The 19,506-nt window shown below is 38.0% G+C and overlaps 1 protein-coding gene across 1 annotated transcript in view; it reads left to right on the top strand.

Moving 5' to 3' along the window:
- C6 (complement C6) overlaps positions 1–19,506 on the top strand; it is an 82,170-nt gene that overhangs the window by 37,318 nt on the left and 25,346 nt on the right. The window contains exons 8-9 of the mRNA XM_004388437.3: positions 4,874–4,996; positions 18,062–18,228. Coding sequence (XP_004388494.1) covers positions 4,874–4,996; positions 18,062–18,228 — 290 coding nt within the window. The remainder of the gene's footprint in view (positions 1–4,873; positions 4,997–18,061; positions 18,229–19,506) is intronic.

Below are 19,506 nucleotides of genomic sequence, written 5' to 3'. Positions count from 1 at the left end.
TGTATATGTTTATGTATATATAAATATAAATAAATATATATATATATATATATATTCACAGATACGTGTGACGCAGTGGTTAAGAGTTCAGCTGCTAACCAAAAGGTCGGCAGTTTCAATCTACCAATTGCTTCTTGAAAACCCTATGGGGCAGTTCTACCCTGTCCTACAGGGTCGCTGTAAGTCGGAATCAACTGGATGGCAATGGGTTTGTTATGTGTTTATGTATATGTGTATAATCACAATAATAATATCAGGGCACAATTTTAATTGTTAAGATGAAGCACACCCAAAGAGAATCAAATCTTAATAAAATGGAATTGTCAGATGGATGTGCTTATCTGTTTTTGCCCACTCTTTAGATAAATACAAATTCTGTTCTCCTCCTTTTTATCCCTTTTATCTTTTCTCCCTTTACCTAAGTGTAACATGGAGCTAGAGTATACTTTTAGTTTTTGTTATTCTTTATTCGATAAGAATTATATCCCTTGTCATTAATTTTCAAAATAATGCCTTGAATATTTCATATTATTTTCTCCCTCAAGAAGAATAAAATTAAATTCCTTTTTATTTGCATCCCTGGATTTATTCCTCTATTGTTCAGTGTCCCACAGTCAATTTAAAAGCTTGAATAAAAGTTGACATTGCTGCAGTCTCCAAGGTGAAAAGAATTTCAGGAATACAGTGAAAACATCAAACAATTAAAATATCAAAATATACAAAATGGTAATTTTAAATTTCTTTTCTTGCAAGTCATTATCTGCTCTAAACTGGAGATGAAAAATTATTCTCTTCAATATTTGTCAGTATGACATTTTCAATTGACCTTTGCTCAGTTCAAGTAGCTGAGGACATTACTGAAATACCCATCCCTGTGCCACAGCAGAGGGGACACTCCCGAATGAGAGGCCAAGGGCTACAGCATCAAGCAACTACTTAGTTAATGTGTCTCAGGGTCAGCCAGCAATCTACAGGACAGACTGCAGAGAACCAAAGGCTTGTGTAGAAATTCATTGACAAAGACCTGACATTTTAATCCCTACATGATCAATGCCACTGATCACAGGCTAGATTCATCATTCGAATCTTCAAGGATTCACCTGTAACCCTCAGAAAATGAAATAAATTAAGTTTATAGTTAGACTTGGGCACATCAAATTTAACTTTCACTTATAAATAATAAAAACCTAATAAAATAATAGGAAAAGGATAGAAGTCTTGCATAATAGATTGCATTAAATTCCTAACATGACCTAAACATTTGACTGATCCTCTTATAAGAGCAACAATACTGGAAGAAAAATGAACCATATTTCCATATTTATTCAGCCTGACTGAAACAGACATCTTTTTTGTTAGTGTTGAAGATGCAAGATAAACATGAGGGCTTCAAACTAAGAAGTTTTTAATTTTAATTTAATTTCCAGTGATAATGTCTCTCTTTGAATGTGTCAAATGGTTGAAAAAAACTATGAAGTAGGCAGGCCTGGTCCCCACCTGCCCAGCCTCACTCACCAGTGATCAATACCTTCACATTTCATCTTCACCATCTTACCCAATCAGTGCTTCAAGCTCTGAAAACACTCTTCCATGCGTATGGTAACCTCCAACCCTTAATAGCAGTATATGATAAACTACTTCACTCTAAGGTACTGCAAGCTGATAATAACAGCTCCATGCCTCATGCGCTTGTGTTTTGCAAGACAATTATTTTACTGAACACCAAAAGAACTAGATTTTAATTTTGGTGTTTTAGGCAATGGGTCAGGTGGCCTGAAAAAGTGTTCAGAAAGAGGGAGCATTGATTCCTTTTAAATTACCCAGATAGGCAGTGCCAACTCAGCCCACAGGTATGCTAGACCAGTTTCCCTGCTCTGTGTTCCACTTAATCGCGAACATCAAAGAAAACAAACAAATGGGGCCACTCCTGAGACATTTTGAGTAGCTCCTGGCAAATTTTAATTCACTAATTGACTACAATTATGAACATTCAGACTTCTAGCATTTGTCAGGAGATGAACATTATTCATCTGGAGTTGTGAGTTCAACTGCTTGCCATTAACATTTGTGGATGGCATTCGTGGATTTGATTTTAAAAGGTGTTGATCTCCAAGGATATCCCAGCTAGTTGAAACGTAATTAAAGGAGGTTCTAGACAACAGGTGTTACTCAATGGCAAGCAAGTGGCCATGAAGTGGTAGTGTGACACCTTTCACAATGGAATCCCAGGTAGTAGTCAAGAACTTATCGCAGTGCTTGGCACATAGTGAGTACTCAATAGCTAATAGCTTCTGTTATGGTCCTTAAGAACAAACTGGTCTTATGGAGCACAGTAGAACATCGCGATGCCAATTAACAGGGCTAAGCTTCAGAATAAAGCTCCAAGTCCAAAAGTAAATTCTAGCTTTATGTAGAAAATGCAGTTATAAATCCCAAAAATAGAAAGAAAGGAGACAGTGACTAATGAATACTTGAATACCTAGGATGGTTTAACAACAGTGAGGGACGAAAAGATAAAAGAAGCTATAGGTAAGCGTGCAGTTTTTGAGTTAACTGTTACAGAGGTTTGCCGAGAGTAAAAAACACTTGAAATTGTTGTTACTTAGAGTAAGCAAGCAAGCTCTCTTGAGAAGCACAACAGGATTGCTGGGCAATGCTGAGGATCCCATTAGAGACTATGAGTTTGTAGGGGTACCAATCTGCATGATGATACAATTTCTCCAGCAGTCCTCACCAGCTTCTGAGCAGGCACAGAGAAGGAGGATGGTTAGAATCAGCCAAGGTCCTAATTCTTCTATGTTAACAAGAAGAAAAGACAAAAGAGGATATTTGCAAGACATTAGTTAAAATGAAGGATCATGAAATACAGGTAGGATATAGTATAAAGTGAAGAGAGAAAGAGGATGAAGAATTAAGAGAAAATACAGGGATAGGTAGTTTTTAATTGGTCAACAGAGTAGTGGGCAAGCAGGAAGGGTAAGACATTATTGTCTGAGGGGGTTTCTGAATTAGTGATGTCAGAGGTGGAGCACCTTGGGTGGTGACGGTAAGTACTCTCATGCTGTCAGTATGCTTTGTAGTAAATGGACTAAAAGACAAAAGAACATCCTCATGCTGCAGTTAGCTCCCATACCTGAGCTTTCAAAATATCTCATAGTTCTAATCTAGATTCTAAGTGGCACTGTCTCCATATAATGGTGTAAATTTCCACTCTTCAATAAATCACTGTTTTTCATGTTACATAGCTCCAGCTTTAGGAGTCCCTGGGTGGCACAAAAGGTTAAGATGTCACTACTAGCCGAATGGTGGGTGGTTCGAACCCACCCAGAGGCACTTTGGAAGGCAGGCCTGGCCATCGGCTTCTGAAAGGTCACAGCCTTGACATATGGAGCAGTTCTACTCTGCACGCATGGAGTCTGCATGAGTCGGAATCAACTTGACAGCAACTAACAACACAACAACATCGCCATCTTTATTTACTAGACTGTGTGAATATCTTTTTAGTAGATGATACCTTTATTTTTCGTTTACCATCTTTTAATTTTCTTTGATGCCGTCTCCATCTCCAAGTCTTTTACCATAAGCTCCAATAGGGCAAGAACCATTTTAACTTGTTTACTGTTTTACCTTCATGTCTCAGCATAATACTGGACATAATGTGTATGTAACAAATCCTTGTTGAAAAACTGAACAAGAGACATGTCCCAGATTATGACTGACAGTAAGTAAGATTATTGAGAAGGAGTAAAAGATAAGGTCATTGTAGAGAGGTGAAGGAAGTAAGGGACAGAAATTTGGATTGGTTATCCACATAGATTTCAAAGTCATTGAGAATGATGGCAAGTAGAAAGGGTGACTCAAATGCCAACATCTTCAACAAGTGAATGTTTGAGAATTTAGTGTGAGTATTAGAGGTATTGTAACTGGAAGGCCTGAGCCTTAGAGGACCAGGGTTTTACATGACTTGTAAGACTGTGGACAGTCATCATCTGGAAGCAGCACTAGGAAACTAAGAAGATGTCAATCCCAGCTCCTAAACTGAAGGGAGGGGAAATGAGCTAGTATCAACCTCCCCTGGAGACAACAGGGGAACCAGTATCAAGCACAAACTTGAATTAAAGCAGGGGAGCAGAACAACCAGTGAGGCATTTGAAAAGAGGAGTTCATAGGTCAGGCACTCAGAATTTCTGAGAATAAAATAAAAGGGTCTGGGAAGGAGGAGCAAAGTGAGCATTTGGGTGGAGGAGAGGAAGCCCATTGAAGTATGAAAATGAGTGGACATGAGAAGAGGAGAGATGACCAACAAGATTTACATTTTAAGTGATGAACAGGGAAAAAAGCTAAGTGGACATGATGGATTTAGTTTCCTGAAGGACCCTGGGACTTCAGGTCTCTCAGAATCATGAAGTAGATCCATTAAGTAGACCTGGCAGTGGAGGGGGGAACAGAACATGTCTTAATCTCTTGATCTGCAGGCTACACAGTGGCAGTGTCCAGTAGGAAGTGCAAGCTTAGTGGTCTATCATGTGGAGTGGCAATGAGGCGTAGGCAACAGAGAAAGGTAAACATCATCCAGAGGGGATGGGCCATGGTGACCCCATGTGTCTTCTTAGGGCCAGTGTTAAAGGGGGAAATGGCAGAGACTCACAGGAACCCCTCCTGTTCAGGATCATTTCCGGACCTGTGCTGACTGAATCTGTAGGTAAAAGCTATTAATCATGCAAGCTTATGGGAACTGGGCAAGATGGGGGTGACATGTAGTATCTGAAGGAGACAGAAATTAACTTCAGAGGTGAACAGCACTCCAGGCTCCTCTTCTCTGAATTCTCAATAGTGCATGCTCAGTATTTTCACTTTCTACTCCGTTTCCTAGGTTTAACAGAGGAAGAATCCCGAAACTGTGTCCGGACTGAAACAGTAAAACGCTATTTTATTTTTAAGAAGAAAACAGTGAAACACCAATGTACAGAAAACAAGCTGTCAGAGAAATATGGAGGTAATGGTACTCTCTCTTAGCAGCTCATCCAATGTGTCCTGCAGCTGGTCGTAACTTAAGTATCATAGTGTACATGACTGTGCTATTTTTAAACTTTTCATTTAGTTCGTGATAGAGCTCTCTATGTGTGACAGCAGAAGGGGAGGGAGCACAAATAAAATATCATTAACACTACTTAAAAGGGAAATGATTAAGGTTTTTTTTGGTCTTATACCTAGGTTGTTTAATTTAATGAACATTTATTTATGATCAGAACTCTATACCTCAATTTTGAAATAAAGATGGGTGTGAACCAGGACTTTTTGTCAAGGAGCTGACAAAATAAGCATGCGTAGAAATAACCATTAAAAATATAGACTGATAAGAGTACAAGTGAAGCATTAAAAAAAAAAAAATAGGAAGCACTACAGCAGAAGATATTTCTTGAGATCAGAGTACATCAGATCTCATGAAGAAAATTATTTTGGGACTATGCACTGAAAACTGCAGAAGATTTTGGCAAATGGAGAGTGAGGGGGAAAATCCAGGCAAAATAACTGAAGAAAGAAGACATAAGTCAGTTTTAAGAAATGATCTTATTCCTTTCCAGAGTTTCAGCCACCTTCTATGGGCTTTCATTCCTATACACTAATCTCCAACTCAGACATCTCTTCTGAGCTCCAGACATCTACTATCCACTGAACATCTCACTTGAATGTCCACAAGCACCAAAACCTAAATCCAAGCCCACTGCCATTGAGTCAACTCCTACTCATAGCAACTCCATAGGGTTTCCAAGGCTGTAAATCCCTACAGAAGCAGACGGCCACATTTTTCTCCCACTGGTAGTTTTGAATCGCCAACCTTTCCATTAGCAGTTGATCACTTTAACCACTGCATTACCAGGGCTCTTACCACAAGCATCAATACTTCACATATTCTCTGCCTGCCTCAAATAGTTCTCCCTACTATACAGTCAACTAAAAAGAATGCTGTGAAGATTAAGTGAAGTGATGATTATAAGGAGCCTGGCATAGTGGCTGCTTTCCCCCTTCCGTTTCCCCTTTCCTCTCCTACAGTAGTCCCATCTTGATGAATGACGTTGCCATCAACTCAATCAACCAAGTCAGAAATCTGGGTGTCGTCTTTGATTTCTCCCTCTTTCTTGCCTCCACATCCACTAAGTAATGCTGTATAAGCCATTGTGTGCCATCCTTAATATCTTTCCAAGTTGTCTCAATCTCTCTATTTCCCTGGATACACCCTCCATCGAAGCCCTCATTATTCCCACCTTTATTACCACAGAAGCCTCTTAACTGCTCTTAATGCCTCTAGTCTAGACTTTCTCCAACCTATTCTATACCCTTCGGTGAGAAATGTTCTCCAGGGAAGATCTTATCATAAAACACTCATGCTTCAAACAAAGCATGGTTTCATATGGCCTTCAGGATACAGTCCTGCCTCTCTCTCTACTTTGCAAAACTTTATGCCATCACCTAAAGAAGTCATGCTTTCTCATACGTCTCGCCATTATAAATAACTGCTTCCTGTATGTAATATTCCCTTATTCCCTGCCTTTGCTTCATTGGTTGCTACTCAGTCTACTCAGAACAAAGGGAAAAAACATCACAGAAACTTCTAAAATATGATACTTATATTCTAATGGGGAAGACAGACAAGGAACAAATAAAAATACAATTTTTACTATAATAATAAATAGGTAAATTTAAATATAATATCAGAGCACATAGACGGTCTACATATAAAGGCCTATGTTAAGCATAAGCAAGATGAGAAGAGCTGGCTTAACAACTATGCTTTCATATTATAGTAAGAAAGGAAAAAAAGGAACATAGTACACAAAAACAGATAAATAATATTAACATAAACCAAAGAATGGATGAAAATTATTTACCAATTTATCACACAATATAATAGTAAGAATAATATAAATTCAATAAATCAAGGGCTCAGAGCCAAAAATATTAAATATCAGAATGAATTAAAAAGGACTATTTCAGAGCTAAGAGACAAAAACAAACAAATTGTAAATCTTTATGGAAGCACACTGTCACATCTTTCTCTCACAGATCGGCTGATAGCTTCAGACTGTCAACCTTTCAGCTAGCAGCCGAGTGCTTAACCATTGCACTGCTAGGGATCCTTATATGGGCGTTAGTGTTCCTGAAATAGAGATCCCAAAAAATGAAACAGAAAAACTATTTTTTTTTAAATTCTGTATAAGAACATGACCTGAAATTAAGGGAGAAGAAGAAGCTTTCCTTGATTATGTGTATCAGGAATACTAGTTCAAAATATGCAACTTCAAGACAAATTCTGGTTAATTTACAAAATATAGAGTTTTTTAAATGGAATTTTCAAGTATCTGGGCTGAAAAAACAAGTCTCTTATCGAACAAGAACAAAATCTGGATGGGCTCAGACTTCTCCATAAAAAATTCAATATTAGAAGACAACAGAAGGATGCTCACAAATTTCTGAAAAAGGGGAAAAAGTGTATTCATGTGTAAAGAAAACAGAAAGGCATTTCAAAAACAAAAGAATTCTAGAAGACTCATTCTTGAGTTGTTATTTTTGTCAGGTACCACTGAGTCAGTTCTAACTCAGAGTGACCCTATGTACAACAGAACAAAATACTACTCGGTCCTGCACCATCCTCATAATCCTTGCTATGTTTGAATCCACTGTTGCAACCACTGTGTCATTCCATCTCATTGAGGGTCTTTCTCTTTTTCACTGACCCTCTACTTTACCAAGCATGATGTCCTTCTCCAGGGACTGATCCCTCCTGATAACGTGTCCAAAGTATATGAGACCTAGTCTCACCATTCTTGCTTCTAAGGAGCATTCTGGTTGAAGACAGATTTGTTCATTCTTCTGACAGTCCATGGTATATATGCAATATTCTTCACCAACACCATATTTCAAAGGCATCAATTCTTCTTCAATCTTCCTTATTCATTGTCCAGCTTTTGCATGATTGAATATACCCTGGCTTAGGTCAGGTGCACCTTGGTCCTCAAAGTGACATCTTTGCTTTTAAACACTTTATAGAGATCTTTTGGAGCCCTGGTGGTGTAGTGGTTAAGAGCTACTGCTGCTAACCAAAAGGTCAGCAGTTGGAATCCACCAGCGGCTCCTTGGAAACCCTACGGGGCAATTCTACTCTGTCCTACAGGGTCATTATGAGTCGGAATCAACTCAACAGCAACGGAGGAAGAGAAGGAGAGGTCTTTTGCAGCAGATTTGCCCAGTGCAATACATTGTTTATTTCTTGACTGCTGCTTCCATGGGGGTTAATTGTGGATCCAAGTAAAATGAAATCCTTCAATATTTTCTCCATTTATCATTATGCTACCTATTGATCCAGTCGCGAGGATTTTTGTTTTCTTTATGTTGAGGTGTAATCCACACTGAAGGCTGTAGTCTTTGATCTTCATCAGTAAGTGCTTCAAGTCCTCTTCACTTTCAGCAAGCAAGGTTGTATCATCTGCATATCACAGGTTGTTAATGAATCTTTCTCCAATCCTGATGCTGTGTTCTTATTCATAAAGTCCAGCTTCTCGGGTTATTTGTTCACCATACAGATTAATAAATATGGTAAAAGGATACAACACTGATGCATACCTTTCTTGATTTTAAACCACACAGTATCCCCTTTTTCTGTTCGAATGACTACCTTGTGGTCTATGTACAAGCTCTACATGAGCACAATTCAGTGTTCTGGAATTCCCATTCTTCACAATGTTATCCATAATTTGTTATGATCCACACAGTCAAATGTCTTTGCATAGTCGATAAAACACAGGTAAACATCTTTCTGGTAATCTCTGCTTTCAGTCAAGTTCCCTCTGACATCAGCAATGATATCCCTCAGTCTACATCCTGTTCTGAGTCTGGCTTGAATTTCTGGCAGTTGCCTGTCAATGTACTGCTGCAACTGCTTTTGAATGATCCTCAGCAAAATTATACCTGTGTATGATATTAATGATATTGTTTGAGAATTTCCACATTCTGGTGGTTCATCTATTGAAAAAAACTACTGCAGTATAAAATCTGTTCAACAAAGAAATTAATGAAACAAATAGTTCAAATAATTCAGTTATAGAAAGATGGAATTTTTTTATTTTTTTGAAATAGAATACAACATATCTGTCAAATTCCCATTTATTCTAAGTGGTAAAAAAATATAAAATTGCCAAGGTAATGCAACCCAGATATTCTGAATTTTATTTCTTGATCAAACTCAGGATCCCTCTCACCATTCTCCTTTCTTGCATCCCAGGAATGAACAGTGTGTGTGTGTGTGTGTGTGTGTCTGTGTGTCTGTGTGTGTGTGTGTGTGTGTGTGTGTGTGTGTGTGTGTGGTGTGTAAAACACCCTGGAATCAGAAGAATAATGAGACCTTTGTCAGCATGCTGCCTTCTGCCTTTGTTTGCCTCAGCTGTCACTTGCCTCTTCTGGTTCTCAACGGTATGCACTAGTACTGACTCCTGATGTCCATAATCCTGCCTTGGCCTTTGGTTATTAGGTTTGTGCCCTTTGAATCTTCCTCATACCAACCCCTGGCCCGTTTGTGTCTGTAACCCTCTCTCAATACTTCCTCACCATCTTTGAGGTCTAGGGAACTCCTTCCTGCTTTCTGCACATCACAGTGAAGTGTAAACAGCTTTGAGACTACCCTAATGGCCACCTGCCTAGGTGCCATGTTGGATGTAGAGATTCTCTGCAACACTTGTCATTCCCACCCTGCTAGTGGAGAAGCCAAGTGAATGTTCTTCCTCCTTTAGATACAAACGTATCTGGGTTTCTATCCAGTTTCTCTTCTGTCACCATCCTTCCCAAGACTGTACCCAAAATTGTAGAATCCTAGACCTGCACTGAGGAATCCACAAACATCTAAATCCTAGTCACATGTTAAATATTCTCTCTTCTCCCCACTACTCAAAATATTTTCTCCTTTTGGAAAGGAAATATTTTCTCCTTTTGGAAAGGATTGTGGCTCTTATGTTATTGTGTATTCTCCATCATTCTATGATTCTGTGTTCTGAGTCTTAGCACATTTGATTCTCAATATTTGAATTCAAACATTAAAAACTCAAGAATTGTTTTTTTTCTCTCAAAAGCCTAGCTCTTGACATAGAAAACCATGGCCTTCAAATCTATCATTTTGCTGTAGATTTACAGAAGTATACTTGAGAGCTCAAAAGATAAAACTAGACTCTTTTTCTCTCTGAGTCCTCTCGAACATAAGACTGTACATATAGAAAGTCCGTGATGCAACTTGAAAGAGGCGTGGTACGGACAAAGGGAGTTAAGAAATATGTACAAAAATTAAGAACAATATATTACTCCAATAAATATAGAACTCAGGAATAACGAGGCAATGAGATCTGATTCCATTTAACATATAGAACTAAGACTATGCAACAAGGGGAATAATGACTATGTTTCTGTATTTTTTCAGCTTTTATTATAATATAGATGTAATATTCATTCTAGACCAATCAAATCAAATCATGAAATTATAATTTTAGCCAACAGTTTATATAGTATCTCCTCTAAGAAGTCTTTCCTAGTTATGCCCTCCATCCTTACTCGTAATTAAGGTTAGATGCTCTTCTATTTGCTCTCACTGCAACCTGTATTTACAAAACAATGGCACTCATCACACTCTATTGTGCTTACTTTCTATTTCCTCCACTGAGCTGTAAGCAAATTTAGGACAGTGGCATGGGTTTTACATCCTCCCTGTTTAGCACTGTGCCTGAAACATTGTCAATGGTTAATAGATGAGTCTCAATGGGCGAAGGAGTGAATGGAACAAAGAGTAACAAAAGCATGAATAAACAATCAACCTTCATTGAGCTCTTAGTGTATGACAGGCACTGTTCTAAGTGTTTTGTGTATGTTCATTTTTTAATCCTCACAACAACCCCATGAGAATGGTACTATTATTACTTTCATTTTACAAATAGGAAATTGAGGCACAGACAGGCAAAGAATGAACACATAAATAAACAGGCCTTTCAATTTGACTTGAGCATAAGGTATGTAAAAGAGAGTTTTATAAGATAAAGCTGGGAAGGTAGGTTTGATTCACATTAAGCAAGATGTATACACCTAGCTAAGGAATTTGGGCATAAGCAATTTTTGGACTCTCATAACCCTGAAGTGTTATGTGTGAAAAGGAGTTCATTTTTAGATTGGAAAACTTTGAGTGTAACAGAGTTAAGCAGAAAGTCTCAGAGTTTTTAAAATTATAAAGAACACTATGATTTTCAAGAAACTGCTATAGTATGCAGTTCCCCAAAAAAATACTTTACCAGGAAACTCACGGAAACGATATTGGGTAACACACTGCTGGATTCAGTAGGAAGCACCAAAGATTATTAAGTAGAACCAAACCAAACCCGTTCCCGCTGAGTCGATTCTGACTCATAGCGACCCTGTAGGACAGAGTGGAACTGCCTCATAGGGTTTCCAAGGAGCAACTAGTGGATTCAAAGGGCCGACCGTTTGGTTAGCAGCCATAGCTCTTAACAACTGCACCACCAGAACTCCACCAAGATTATTAAGTAGGAAAGTAAAATGTTCTTTGTAGAGATTATTTCTAACTGTGGTGCATTGAATACATTGCATATTGATTAAACTTGCAAGCTAGATTGTCTGTATTCAAAGCTTGGCTCCACGTTTTATTGTCCATGTGGCCAAGACCAAACTTCTTGATCTCTTTGTGGTTTAGATTTCTCACATGTAAAATGAAAATAATAATAATAGTATTTACTTCATAGGCTTATTGAGAGAGTTAAAATAATCCATATAAAGTGATAAGAACCAAGCCTGACACACATTAAAACTCAGTTCATATCAGCTATTATAATTTTGTAGTTGTCCAAGTGACATAATAAAACATACAGGTAAATGGAAGTAGAAATTTAAAGAATACAGATACAAGAAAAAATGCGGCCTGACACAGGACGCTTATCCAGAATATAAAAAGAATTCTTACAAATCAAAAAGAAAAAGGCAGTCAATCAATTTAAAAAATAGGCAAAAGTGTTGAACAAGTCCTTCATAAAAAGGGATGCTGAAATTGCCAATAAGCATATCAAAAGATGATCAACATCACTGGGAATTGAGGAAATACAGTTAAAACCATAAAATACTACTTCATGGCCGTAAAACCAAAAACTAAACTTATTTTCTTCAGTCAAGACCCCATGTGACTGAGGGTTTCCAAGGCTGTAATCTTTATGGAAGCAAACTGACACATCTTTCTCCGGCAGAGCTGCTGGTGGTTTCAAATTGCCCACCTTTCAGTTAGCAGCCGAGTGCTTTACCATTGCACAACCATGGCCAAAAATTTTTAATTGACAACTATCGGCACTGTGTGGAACCACTAAATATGCCATACACTACTGTTGAGAGTATAAATTGAGAAAACCATTTTTGGAAATTGGTTAGTAGTATCTACTAAAGCTGAATATACAAATTCCACTGCTAGGTATATACACAACAGAAATGAACATGAATGTTTAAAGCATCATTATTCATAAACTTGATACAACTGAAATGTTCATCAAATTGTGATACTTTGTCACAATGGAATACTCTACAGCAACAAGATGAATTAACTACTGCTACACACTATAACATAAATAAATCTCACAAACATAATGTTGAGTGAAAAAAGCCAAGCATGAAAGAGTACATGCTATATGATTTTATATATGATGTTCAAAAGCAAGTAAAACTAATCTATGCTGATAAATATAAGATTGGTGGTTGTGTTTGGAAAGGGAATAGCAACTGGATGAGAGCATGAAGGAAACTTCTGGGGTGATGCTAGTGTTCCATTTCTTGGTATGAGTAGTGATTACATGGGTGTGTTCCCTTTGTAAAAATTAATTGAAATGTATACTTATGATTAGGAGTCCCTGGGTGGCACAAATGGTTAAACACTTGGCTACTACCGAAGAGGCTGGTGAGATACCTCAAAAAAAAAAAAAGACTTGGCAATCTACTTCTAAAAGATCACAGCCATTGAAAACCTCATGGAACCCAGTTCTACTCTATTATGGATTGAATTGTGTCCCCCAAAAATATGTCAACTTGGCTAGTCCATGATTCTCAGTATTGTCCTATGTATTATAAATTCTACCTCTATGATGTTAATAAGGTGGAATTAGAGGCAGTTATGTTAATGAGGCAGGACTCAATCTACAAGGTTAGGTGAGGTCTTAAATCATCCTCTTTTGAGATATAAAAGAGAGAAGTGAGCAGAGGGAAATGGGGACCTTACACCACCAAGAAACCAGACCCAGGAGAATAGCACCTCCTTTAGACCTGGAGTCCCTGTGCTGAGAAACTCCTAGACCAGGGGAAGATTGATGACAAGGACCTTCCCCCAGAGCCACCAGAGACAGAAAGCCTTCCCCTGGAGCTGGCACCCTGAATTCGGACTTCTAACCACCTAGACCATAAGAAAATAGATTTCTCTTTGTTAAAGCCATACACTTGTGGTATTTCTGTTATAACAGCCTAAAACATATTCCAACACACATGGGGTTGCATGGGGTTGCCATGAGTCAGAATCAACTCAACAGCAACTAATAACATCAATGATATCAGTAAAAAAAATTTTGAGGCTATAACCCTAACATACGTATAAAAAAACACATTGCCATCAAGTCAATTCCGACTCATAGCAACCCTATAGGACAGAGTACAACTGCTCCATAGGGTTTTCAAGGAAAAGCTGGTGGATTCGAACTGCCGACCTTTTGGTTAGCAGCCTATCTCTTAACCACTGTGCAACCAGGGCACTAACATAATGTATATTTACTAACAAACAAATCATTTAAATATATTATTTTGAAAATATATTATGCATAAAAAAATATACAAATGCATAAAACAGAATATTTCAAAAGACAGTATATATAAAATAAACAGAATTTTTCATTGTCTTTCTTATAGTGGTGACTTCAGATACTTAGGGCAAGATTCATTTTTAATGAAAAATCTTTATTTTATGTAAAAACCAGAAACCAAACCAGTTACTATCGAGTCAAGACCAACTCATAGTGACCCATGAAAATTTTAGCATTGTTTTGGCCAGATTTGATTTTAATCTCACGTTGTAGCTTATGAGAACCGTGTGTTAGAAATATCTATTTTCCTTTTACTAGTTTTTGTGCTGATGGTTTGCATTATCAGAATCATCTTAAATCTGTATTTTCTTTATGAAATTTTTTAAGCCACTTTTTCACTTGTGAGGGTTAGGTTTGTTCAAACCAGCTAATAGATGGGTAAATAAGCTTAACTCTCACTCTTTCTTTAGGATACTATCTTAGTTACCTAGTGCTGTTATAACAGAAATATCAAAAGTAGATGGCTTTAACGAAGAGAAATTTATTCTCTCACAGTCTAGGAAGCTAGAAGTCCAAATTCAGGGTGCCAGCTCCAAGGAAAGCCTTTCTGTCTCAGTTGGCTCTGGGGGCAGTCCTTTTCATCAATCTTCCCCTGGTCAAGGAGCTTCTCAGCACAGGGACCCTGGGTCCAAAGGACACGCTCTGCTCCCTGTGCTTCTTTCTTGGTGGTATGTACTCCCCATGTCTCTCTGCTCCCTTCTCTCTTTTATATCTCAAAAGAGATTGGTTTAAGACACAACCTAATCTTGTATATTGAGTCCTGTTTCATTAACATAACTTCCTCTAATCCTGCCTCATTAACATCATAGAGGCAGAATTTACAACCCATAGGAAGATCATGTCAGATGACAAATTGGTGGACAATCACACAATACTGGGAATTGTGGCCTAGCCACATTTACAGAAATTTTGGGGGGACACAATTCAATCTATAATAGATATCATGGCTTTCATACATAGTCCTTTCCAGTATCAATCCATTCATGAAATATATGGTATCAATCTGTGGGAAAAGACATTGGAGAAGCTCAATATCATCAGTCAGAACAAGGCTAGGATGGACTGCGGAACAGATCATCGATTGCTCCTATGCAAGTTCAAGTTGAAGCTGAAGAAAATTAAAACAAGTCCACAAGAGCCAAAGTACGACCTGGTATATCCCACCAGAATTTAGAGACCATCTCAAGAATGGCCATATTGAGCACTAATGACTGAACACTAGATGAGTTGTGGGATGACATCAAGGATGTCATACATGAGGAAAGCAAAAGATCATTAAAAAGACAGGAAAGAAAGAAAAGACCAAAATGGATGTCAGGAGAGATTCTGAAACTTGCTTTTGAATGTAGAGTAGCTAAAGCAAATGGAAGAAATGATGAAGTAAAAGAGCTGAACAGAAGATTTCCAAGGGCAGCTAGAGAAGCCAAAGTAAAGTATTATAAGGAAATGTGCAAAGACTTAGAATTCGAAAACCAAAAGTGAAGAACACACTCGGCATTTCCCAAGCTGAAAGAACTGAAAAAAAAATTCAAGACTCGAGTTGTAATTTGAAGGATTCTATGGGTAAAATGTTGAACGAGTCACTGTACCAAAAAGAATTGGTTGACGCTCTACCATTTTAGGAGGTAACATATGATCAAGAACAGATGGTATTCAACGAAGAAGTACAAACTGCCATGAAGGCTTGGGGGTAAAACAAAGCTCCAGAAATTGACGGAATACCAATTGAGATGTTTCAACAAACAGATGCAGCGGTGGAGGTGCTCACTTGTCTATGCCAAGAAATTTGAAAGACAGTTACCTGGCCAACCAACTGGAAGAGATCCATATTTGTACCTATTCCAAAGAAAGGTGATCCAAAGGATGGGCAAATTATTGAACAATATCATCATCACACGCAAGTAAAATCTTGCTGAAGATCATTCAAAACGGTTACAGCAGTACATCGACAGAAACTGCCAGAAATTCAAGCCAGATTCAGAAAAGAACATGGAGCAGGAGATATCATTGCTAATGTCAGATGATCTTGGCTGAAAGCAGAGAATACCAGAAAGATGTTTACCTGTGTTTTATTGACTATGCAAAGGCATTCAACTTTGTGGAGCATAACAAATTATGGATAACATTGCAAAGAATGGGAATTCCAAAACACTTAATTGTGCCCATGCAGAACCTGTACATAGACCAAGAGGCAGTCATTCAAACAGAACAATGGGATAATGTGTGGTTTAAAATCAGGGAAGGTGTGTGTCAGGGTTGTATCCTTTCACCATTCTTAATCAGCCTGTATGCTGAGCAAATAATCTGAGAAATTGGACTATATAAAGAAGAATGCTACCCAGGATTTGGAGGAAGACTCATTAACAACCTGCGATATGCAGATAACCCAAACTTGCTTACTGAAAGTGAAGAGGACTTGAAGTACTTAACTAATGAATATCAAAGACTACAGCCTTCAGTAGGGATTACACTTCAACATAAAGAAAACAAAAATCCTCACAACTAGACCAATAAGCAACATCATGGTAAATGGAGAAAAAATTGAATTTGTCCAAGGTTTCATTTTATTTGGATCAGCACCCATGGAAGCAGCAGTCAAGAAATCAAAATCAAAAATCAAACTGCATTGGGCAAATCTGCTGCAAAAGACCTCTTTAAAGTGTTAAAAAGCAAAGATGTCACTTTGAGGACTAATATGCACCTGACCCAAGCCAGGGTATTTTCAGTCATGTGAAGGCTGGACAATGAATAAGGAAGACCAAAGAAGAATTGATGAGTTTGAATTATGGTGTTGGCAAAGAATATTGAATACATCATGGACTGCCAGAATAATGAACAAATCCGTCTTGGAAGAAATTCAACCAGAATGCTCCTTACAAGTGAGGATGCTGAGACTTCTCTCAAGTACTGTGAACATGTTATCAGGAGGGACCAATGCCTGGAGAAGGACATCATGCTTGGTACAGTAGAGAGTCAGCAAAAAGGAGGAAGACCCTCAACAAGACAGATTAACATAGTGGCTGCAAAAATGGGCTCAAACATAGCAAGGTTGTGAGAATGGTGCAGGACCAGGCAGTGGTTTGTTCTATTGTACATAGGGTCGCTATGAGTTGGAACCAAGTCGATGGCACCTAACAACAACAATCCAAATATGAAATAGCCCATTAAAACCACTGTCAATTGGTATATATCAGCAAAGACTATTTTTGTATGAAAAGTAAATATAAAAATGTAAAAAGTTTCTTCTTTACTCCTCTTTATTTTCTTATGCACCTCACTTTAAAAACAACCATAGTGCTTTCTTTGTAGGGAGAATATTAGTCTAATCATTCTAGACTATCTTACTTTAGGATTCATGAGACCCCAGAATAAATACTAAATTAATATCCTTAACTAGCATCCATTTCATTTGCTTTTATTTCTCACTACAATTTTCTATTATTCAGTTCCTATCCATATTAGTCTTGCCACATCAGCAGATAAAAGTCCCAAAAGCTTGACTCCATCCAGGTCATTAAGGTTGACTCTACTTTGAGAAGGCAGCTCTTCACCAGTCATACTTTCTGTGCCTTCCCCCTTTTGTTCAGTTGTACTCTTACCCCTTTCTTTAAGTTTAAAGGAACATTTTACCTTTTTTTTTTTTTTAATTGGGAGTCTGCAGCATTGCAGTCAGTTGATTGGATATCAGAATCCATGTTGTTTATGTTATTTCCGTGACCCAAGACCTAAGCTAATATAAACCAAAAGTCTGTTTTGTCATCGAAGAGTAGTCAAAACCTGGATTGCTTTTGCATGCCAGCCCAGCCTTAATGACTCGGGTCAAATTACTTTTAGCTTCAATGTCCACTGTTATAATAATACCTAGCTTTCAGGGTTGTTGTGAGAATTTTGTAAAAGAATGGGTGTAAAGAGGCTGGCACGTGCAAAATGCTAAATAAATGGTAGCTCTTAGCAGTGCTATTATCATTTCTATTATTAAGCTCCCTAAAGGGATGAGAAGTATTTTCTTGCTTTTCACTTAGCTTACTTAATGGAGCTACATTACTGTACTCTCTGGTGCAAATAGCCCCTCTTCAAAGTACAAATTTGCAATAAAATTAAATGGATAATTTTCTTGAAATGTCTTGCAGGTTCGTTTTTGCAGGGAGCAGAGAAATCCATATCCCTGGTTCAAGGAGGGAGGAGTGAGTACGCAGCGGCTTTGGCGTGGGAGAAAGGGAGCTCTGGGCCGGAGGAGAAGGTCTTTTCTGAGTGGTTAGAATCAGTGAAGGAAAACCCTGCTGTGATTGACTTCAAGGTAAGAGGGAAGTATATGTGGGTAAAAGCTGAACTAGTTCTCTAGCCATCCAAATTGCACCTCATACAATCCCTTTTCCATTTTCCTCTCAGATAATAAAGGAAATGTCTGTCTTTACTATGCATGCACCATCTACCTTTTTTCTTCCAATGCTAAATTGCTCATCTATTGCATTTGCTGTTGAAACAAACATTCTGCAGTACAGTATTTATAATTCCTAGCATGCATGAAAAACCAAGGAAGAGAACTTAGTGAATATAAGTGCTCAGACTTGCCTTGACTATTAGCACTCTTCATCTTCCCATGTATACAGTAAATCTGATTTCTGTGTTTTTCTTGCCATTTTATCTGATGAGCACTCCTAAATCTTCATTTATAGCTCTGTGAGATAAATGGGATTTTAGAGCCATTTGGCTTCCTGCTTCTATCATCACTGATTGACTTTACCAGTAGCATATTTGTCATAATTATGTAAAGAGGTCATTTTTATTATTTATGGAATACTTTGCCCACGTATCAGTCATATGTCGTTTAGAATGAATTTTGCCTAAAATATAACCACATAAAAAAGGCCCCCAAAAAGCTATTACGTTCATTTCATTTAAATGAAGAAGGGAGAGTTCAGTCATTGTGAAAGTTTACATGCAGCACTAAGCACACTGAGATCTACAGATTATGGCAGGAAGATGAGATCTAGTCACCCAGCTGGCTACTTGTGAGTCACACCTTGGGCTACATAGTCATCGTTGGGAATTTAAAATATCAGTAAGATGAGCCCTGATTGTTGGTTAGCTCCTTTTTTTTTTTTTTGTCACTATAATTCTTCCATTCATTCTACTGGCAAGTTCATTTCTTCATTATTCCCCACTCCATATCTTCTCATCTGTCTTCACCAAAAGCCGATATTGTCGCTGGAAAACCAGAGAACACTGAAAGCCTTTCTTCCTCAACCACTCTAGATTTTTCTGCTTGAGTTAAACTTAATGAGCTTCAGCAGCGAATTAATGTGCTAAGCCTTGGTCACCTCTCTCACTACTTTAATCAAGCATTTAAGGCTTAATGAATGCATGATGTAAGTCCAAGCAAGTGACACCGCATATAATACTTCCTACACAGTAGGATTTCAGGGCCAGTGAAATTCCAGATACATCATACCTGCCTTAGTTTAAGAACAGCAAAAACCAAACCAAACCCATTGCTCTCAAGTCAGCTCTGACTCATGGCAATCCCATGTGTTACAGAGTAGAACTGAGCACCATGGTTTTTTTTGGGGGGGTG

The sequence above is a fragment of the Trichechus manatus genome, unplaced genomic scaffold (assembly GCF_000243295.1).
Source record: "Trichechus manatus latirostris isolate Lorelei unplaced genomic scaffold, TriManLat1.0 scaffold00212, whole genome shotgun sequence".
Taxonomy (NCBI): domain Eukaryota; kingdom Metazoa; phylum Chordata; class Mammalia; order Sirenia; family Trichechidae; genus Trichechus; species Trichechus manatus.
This window is presented reverse-complemented; position numbering and strand designations above follow the sequence as displayed.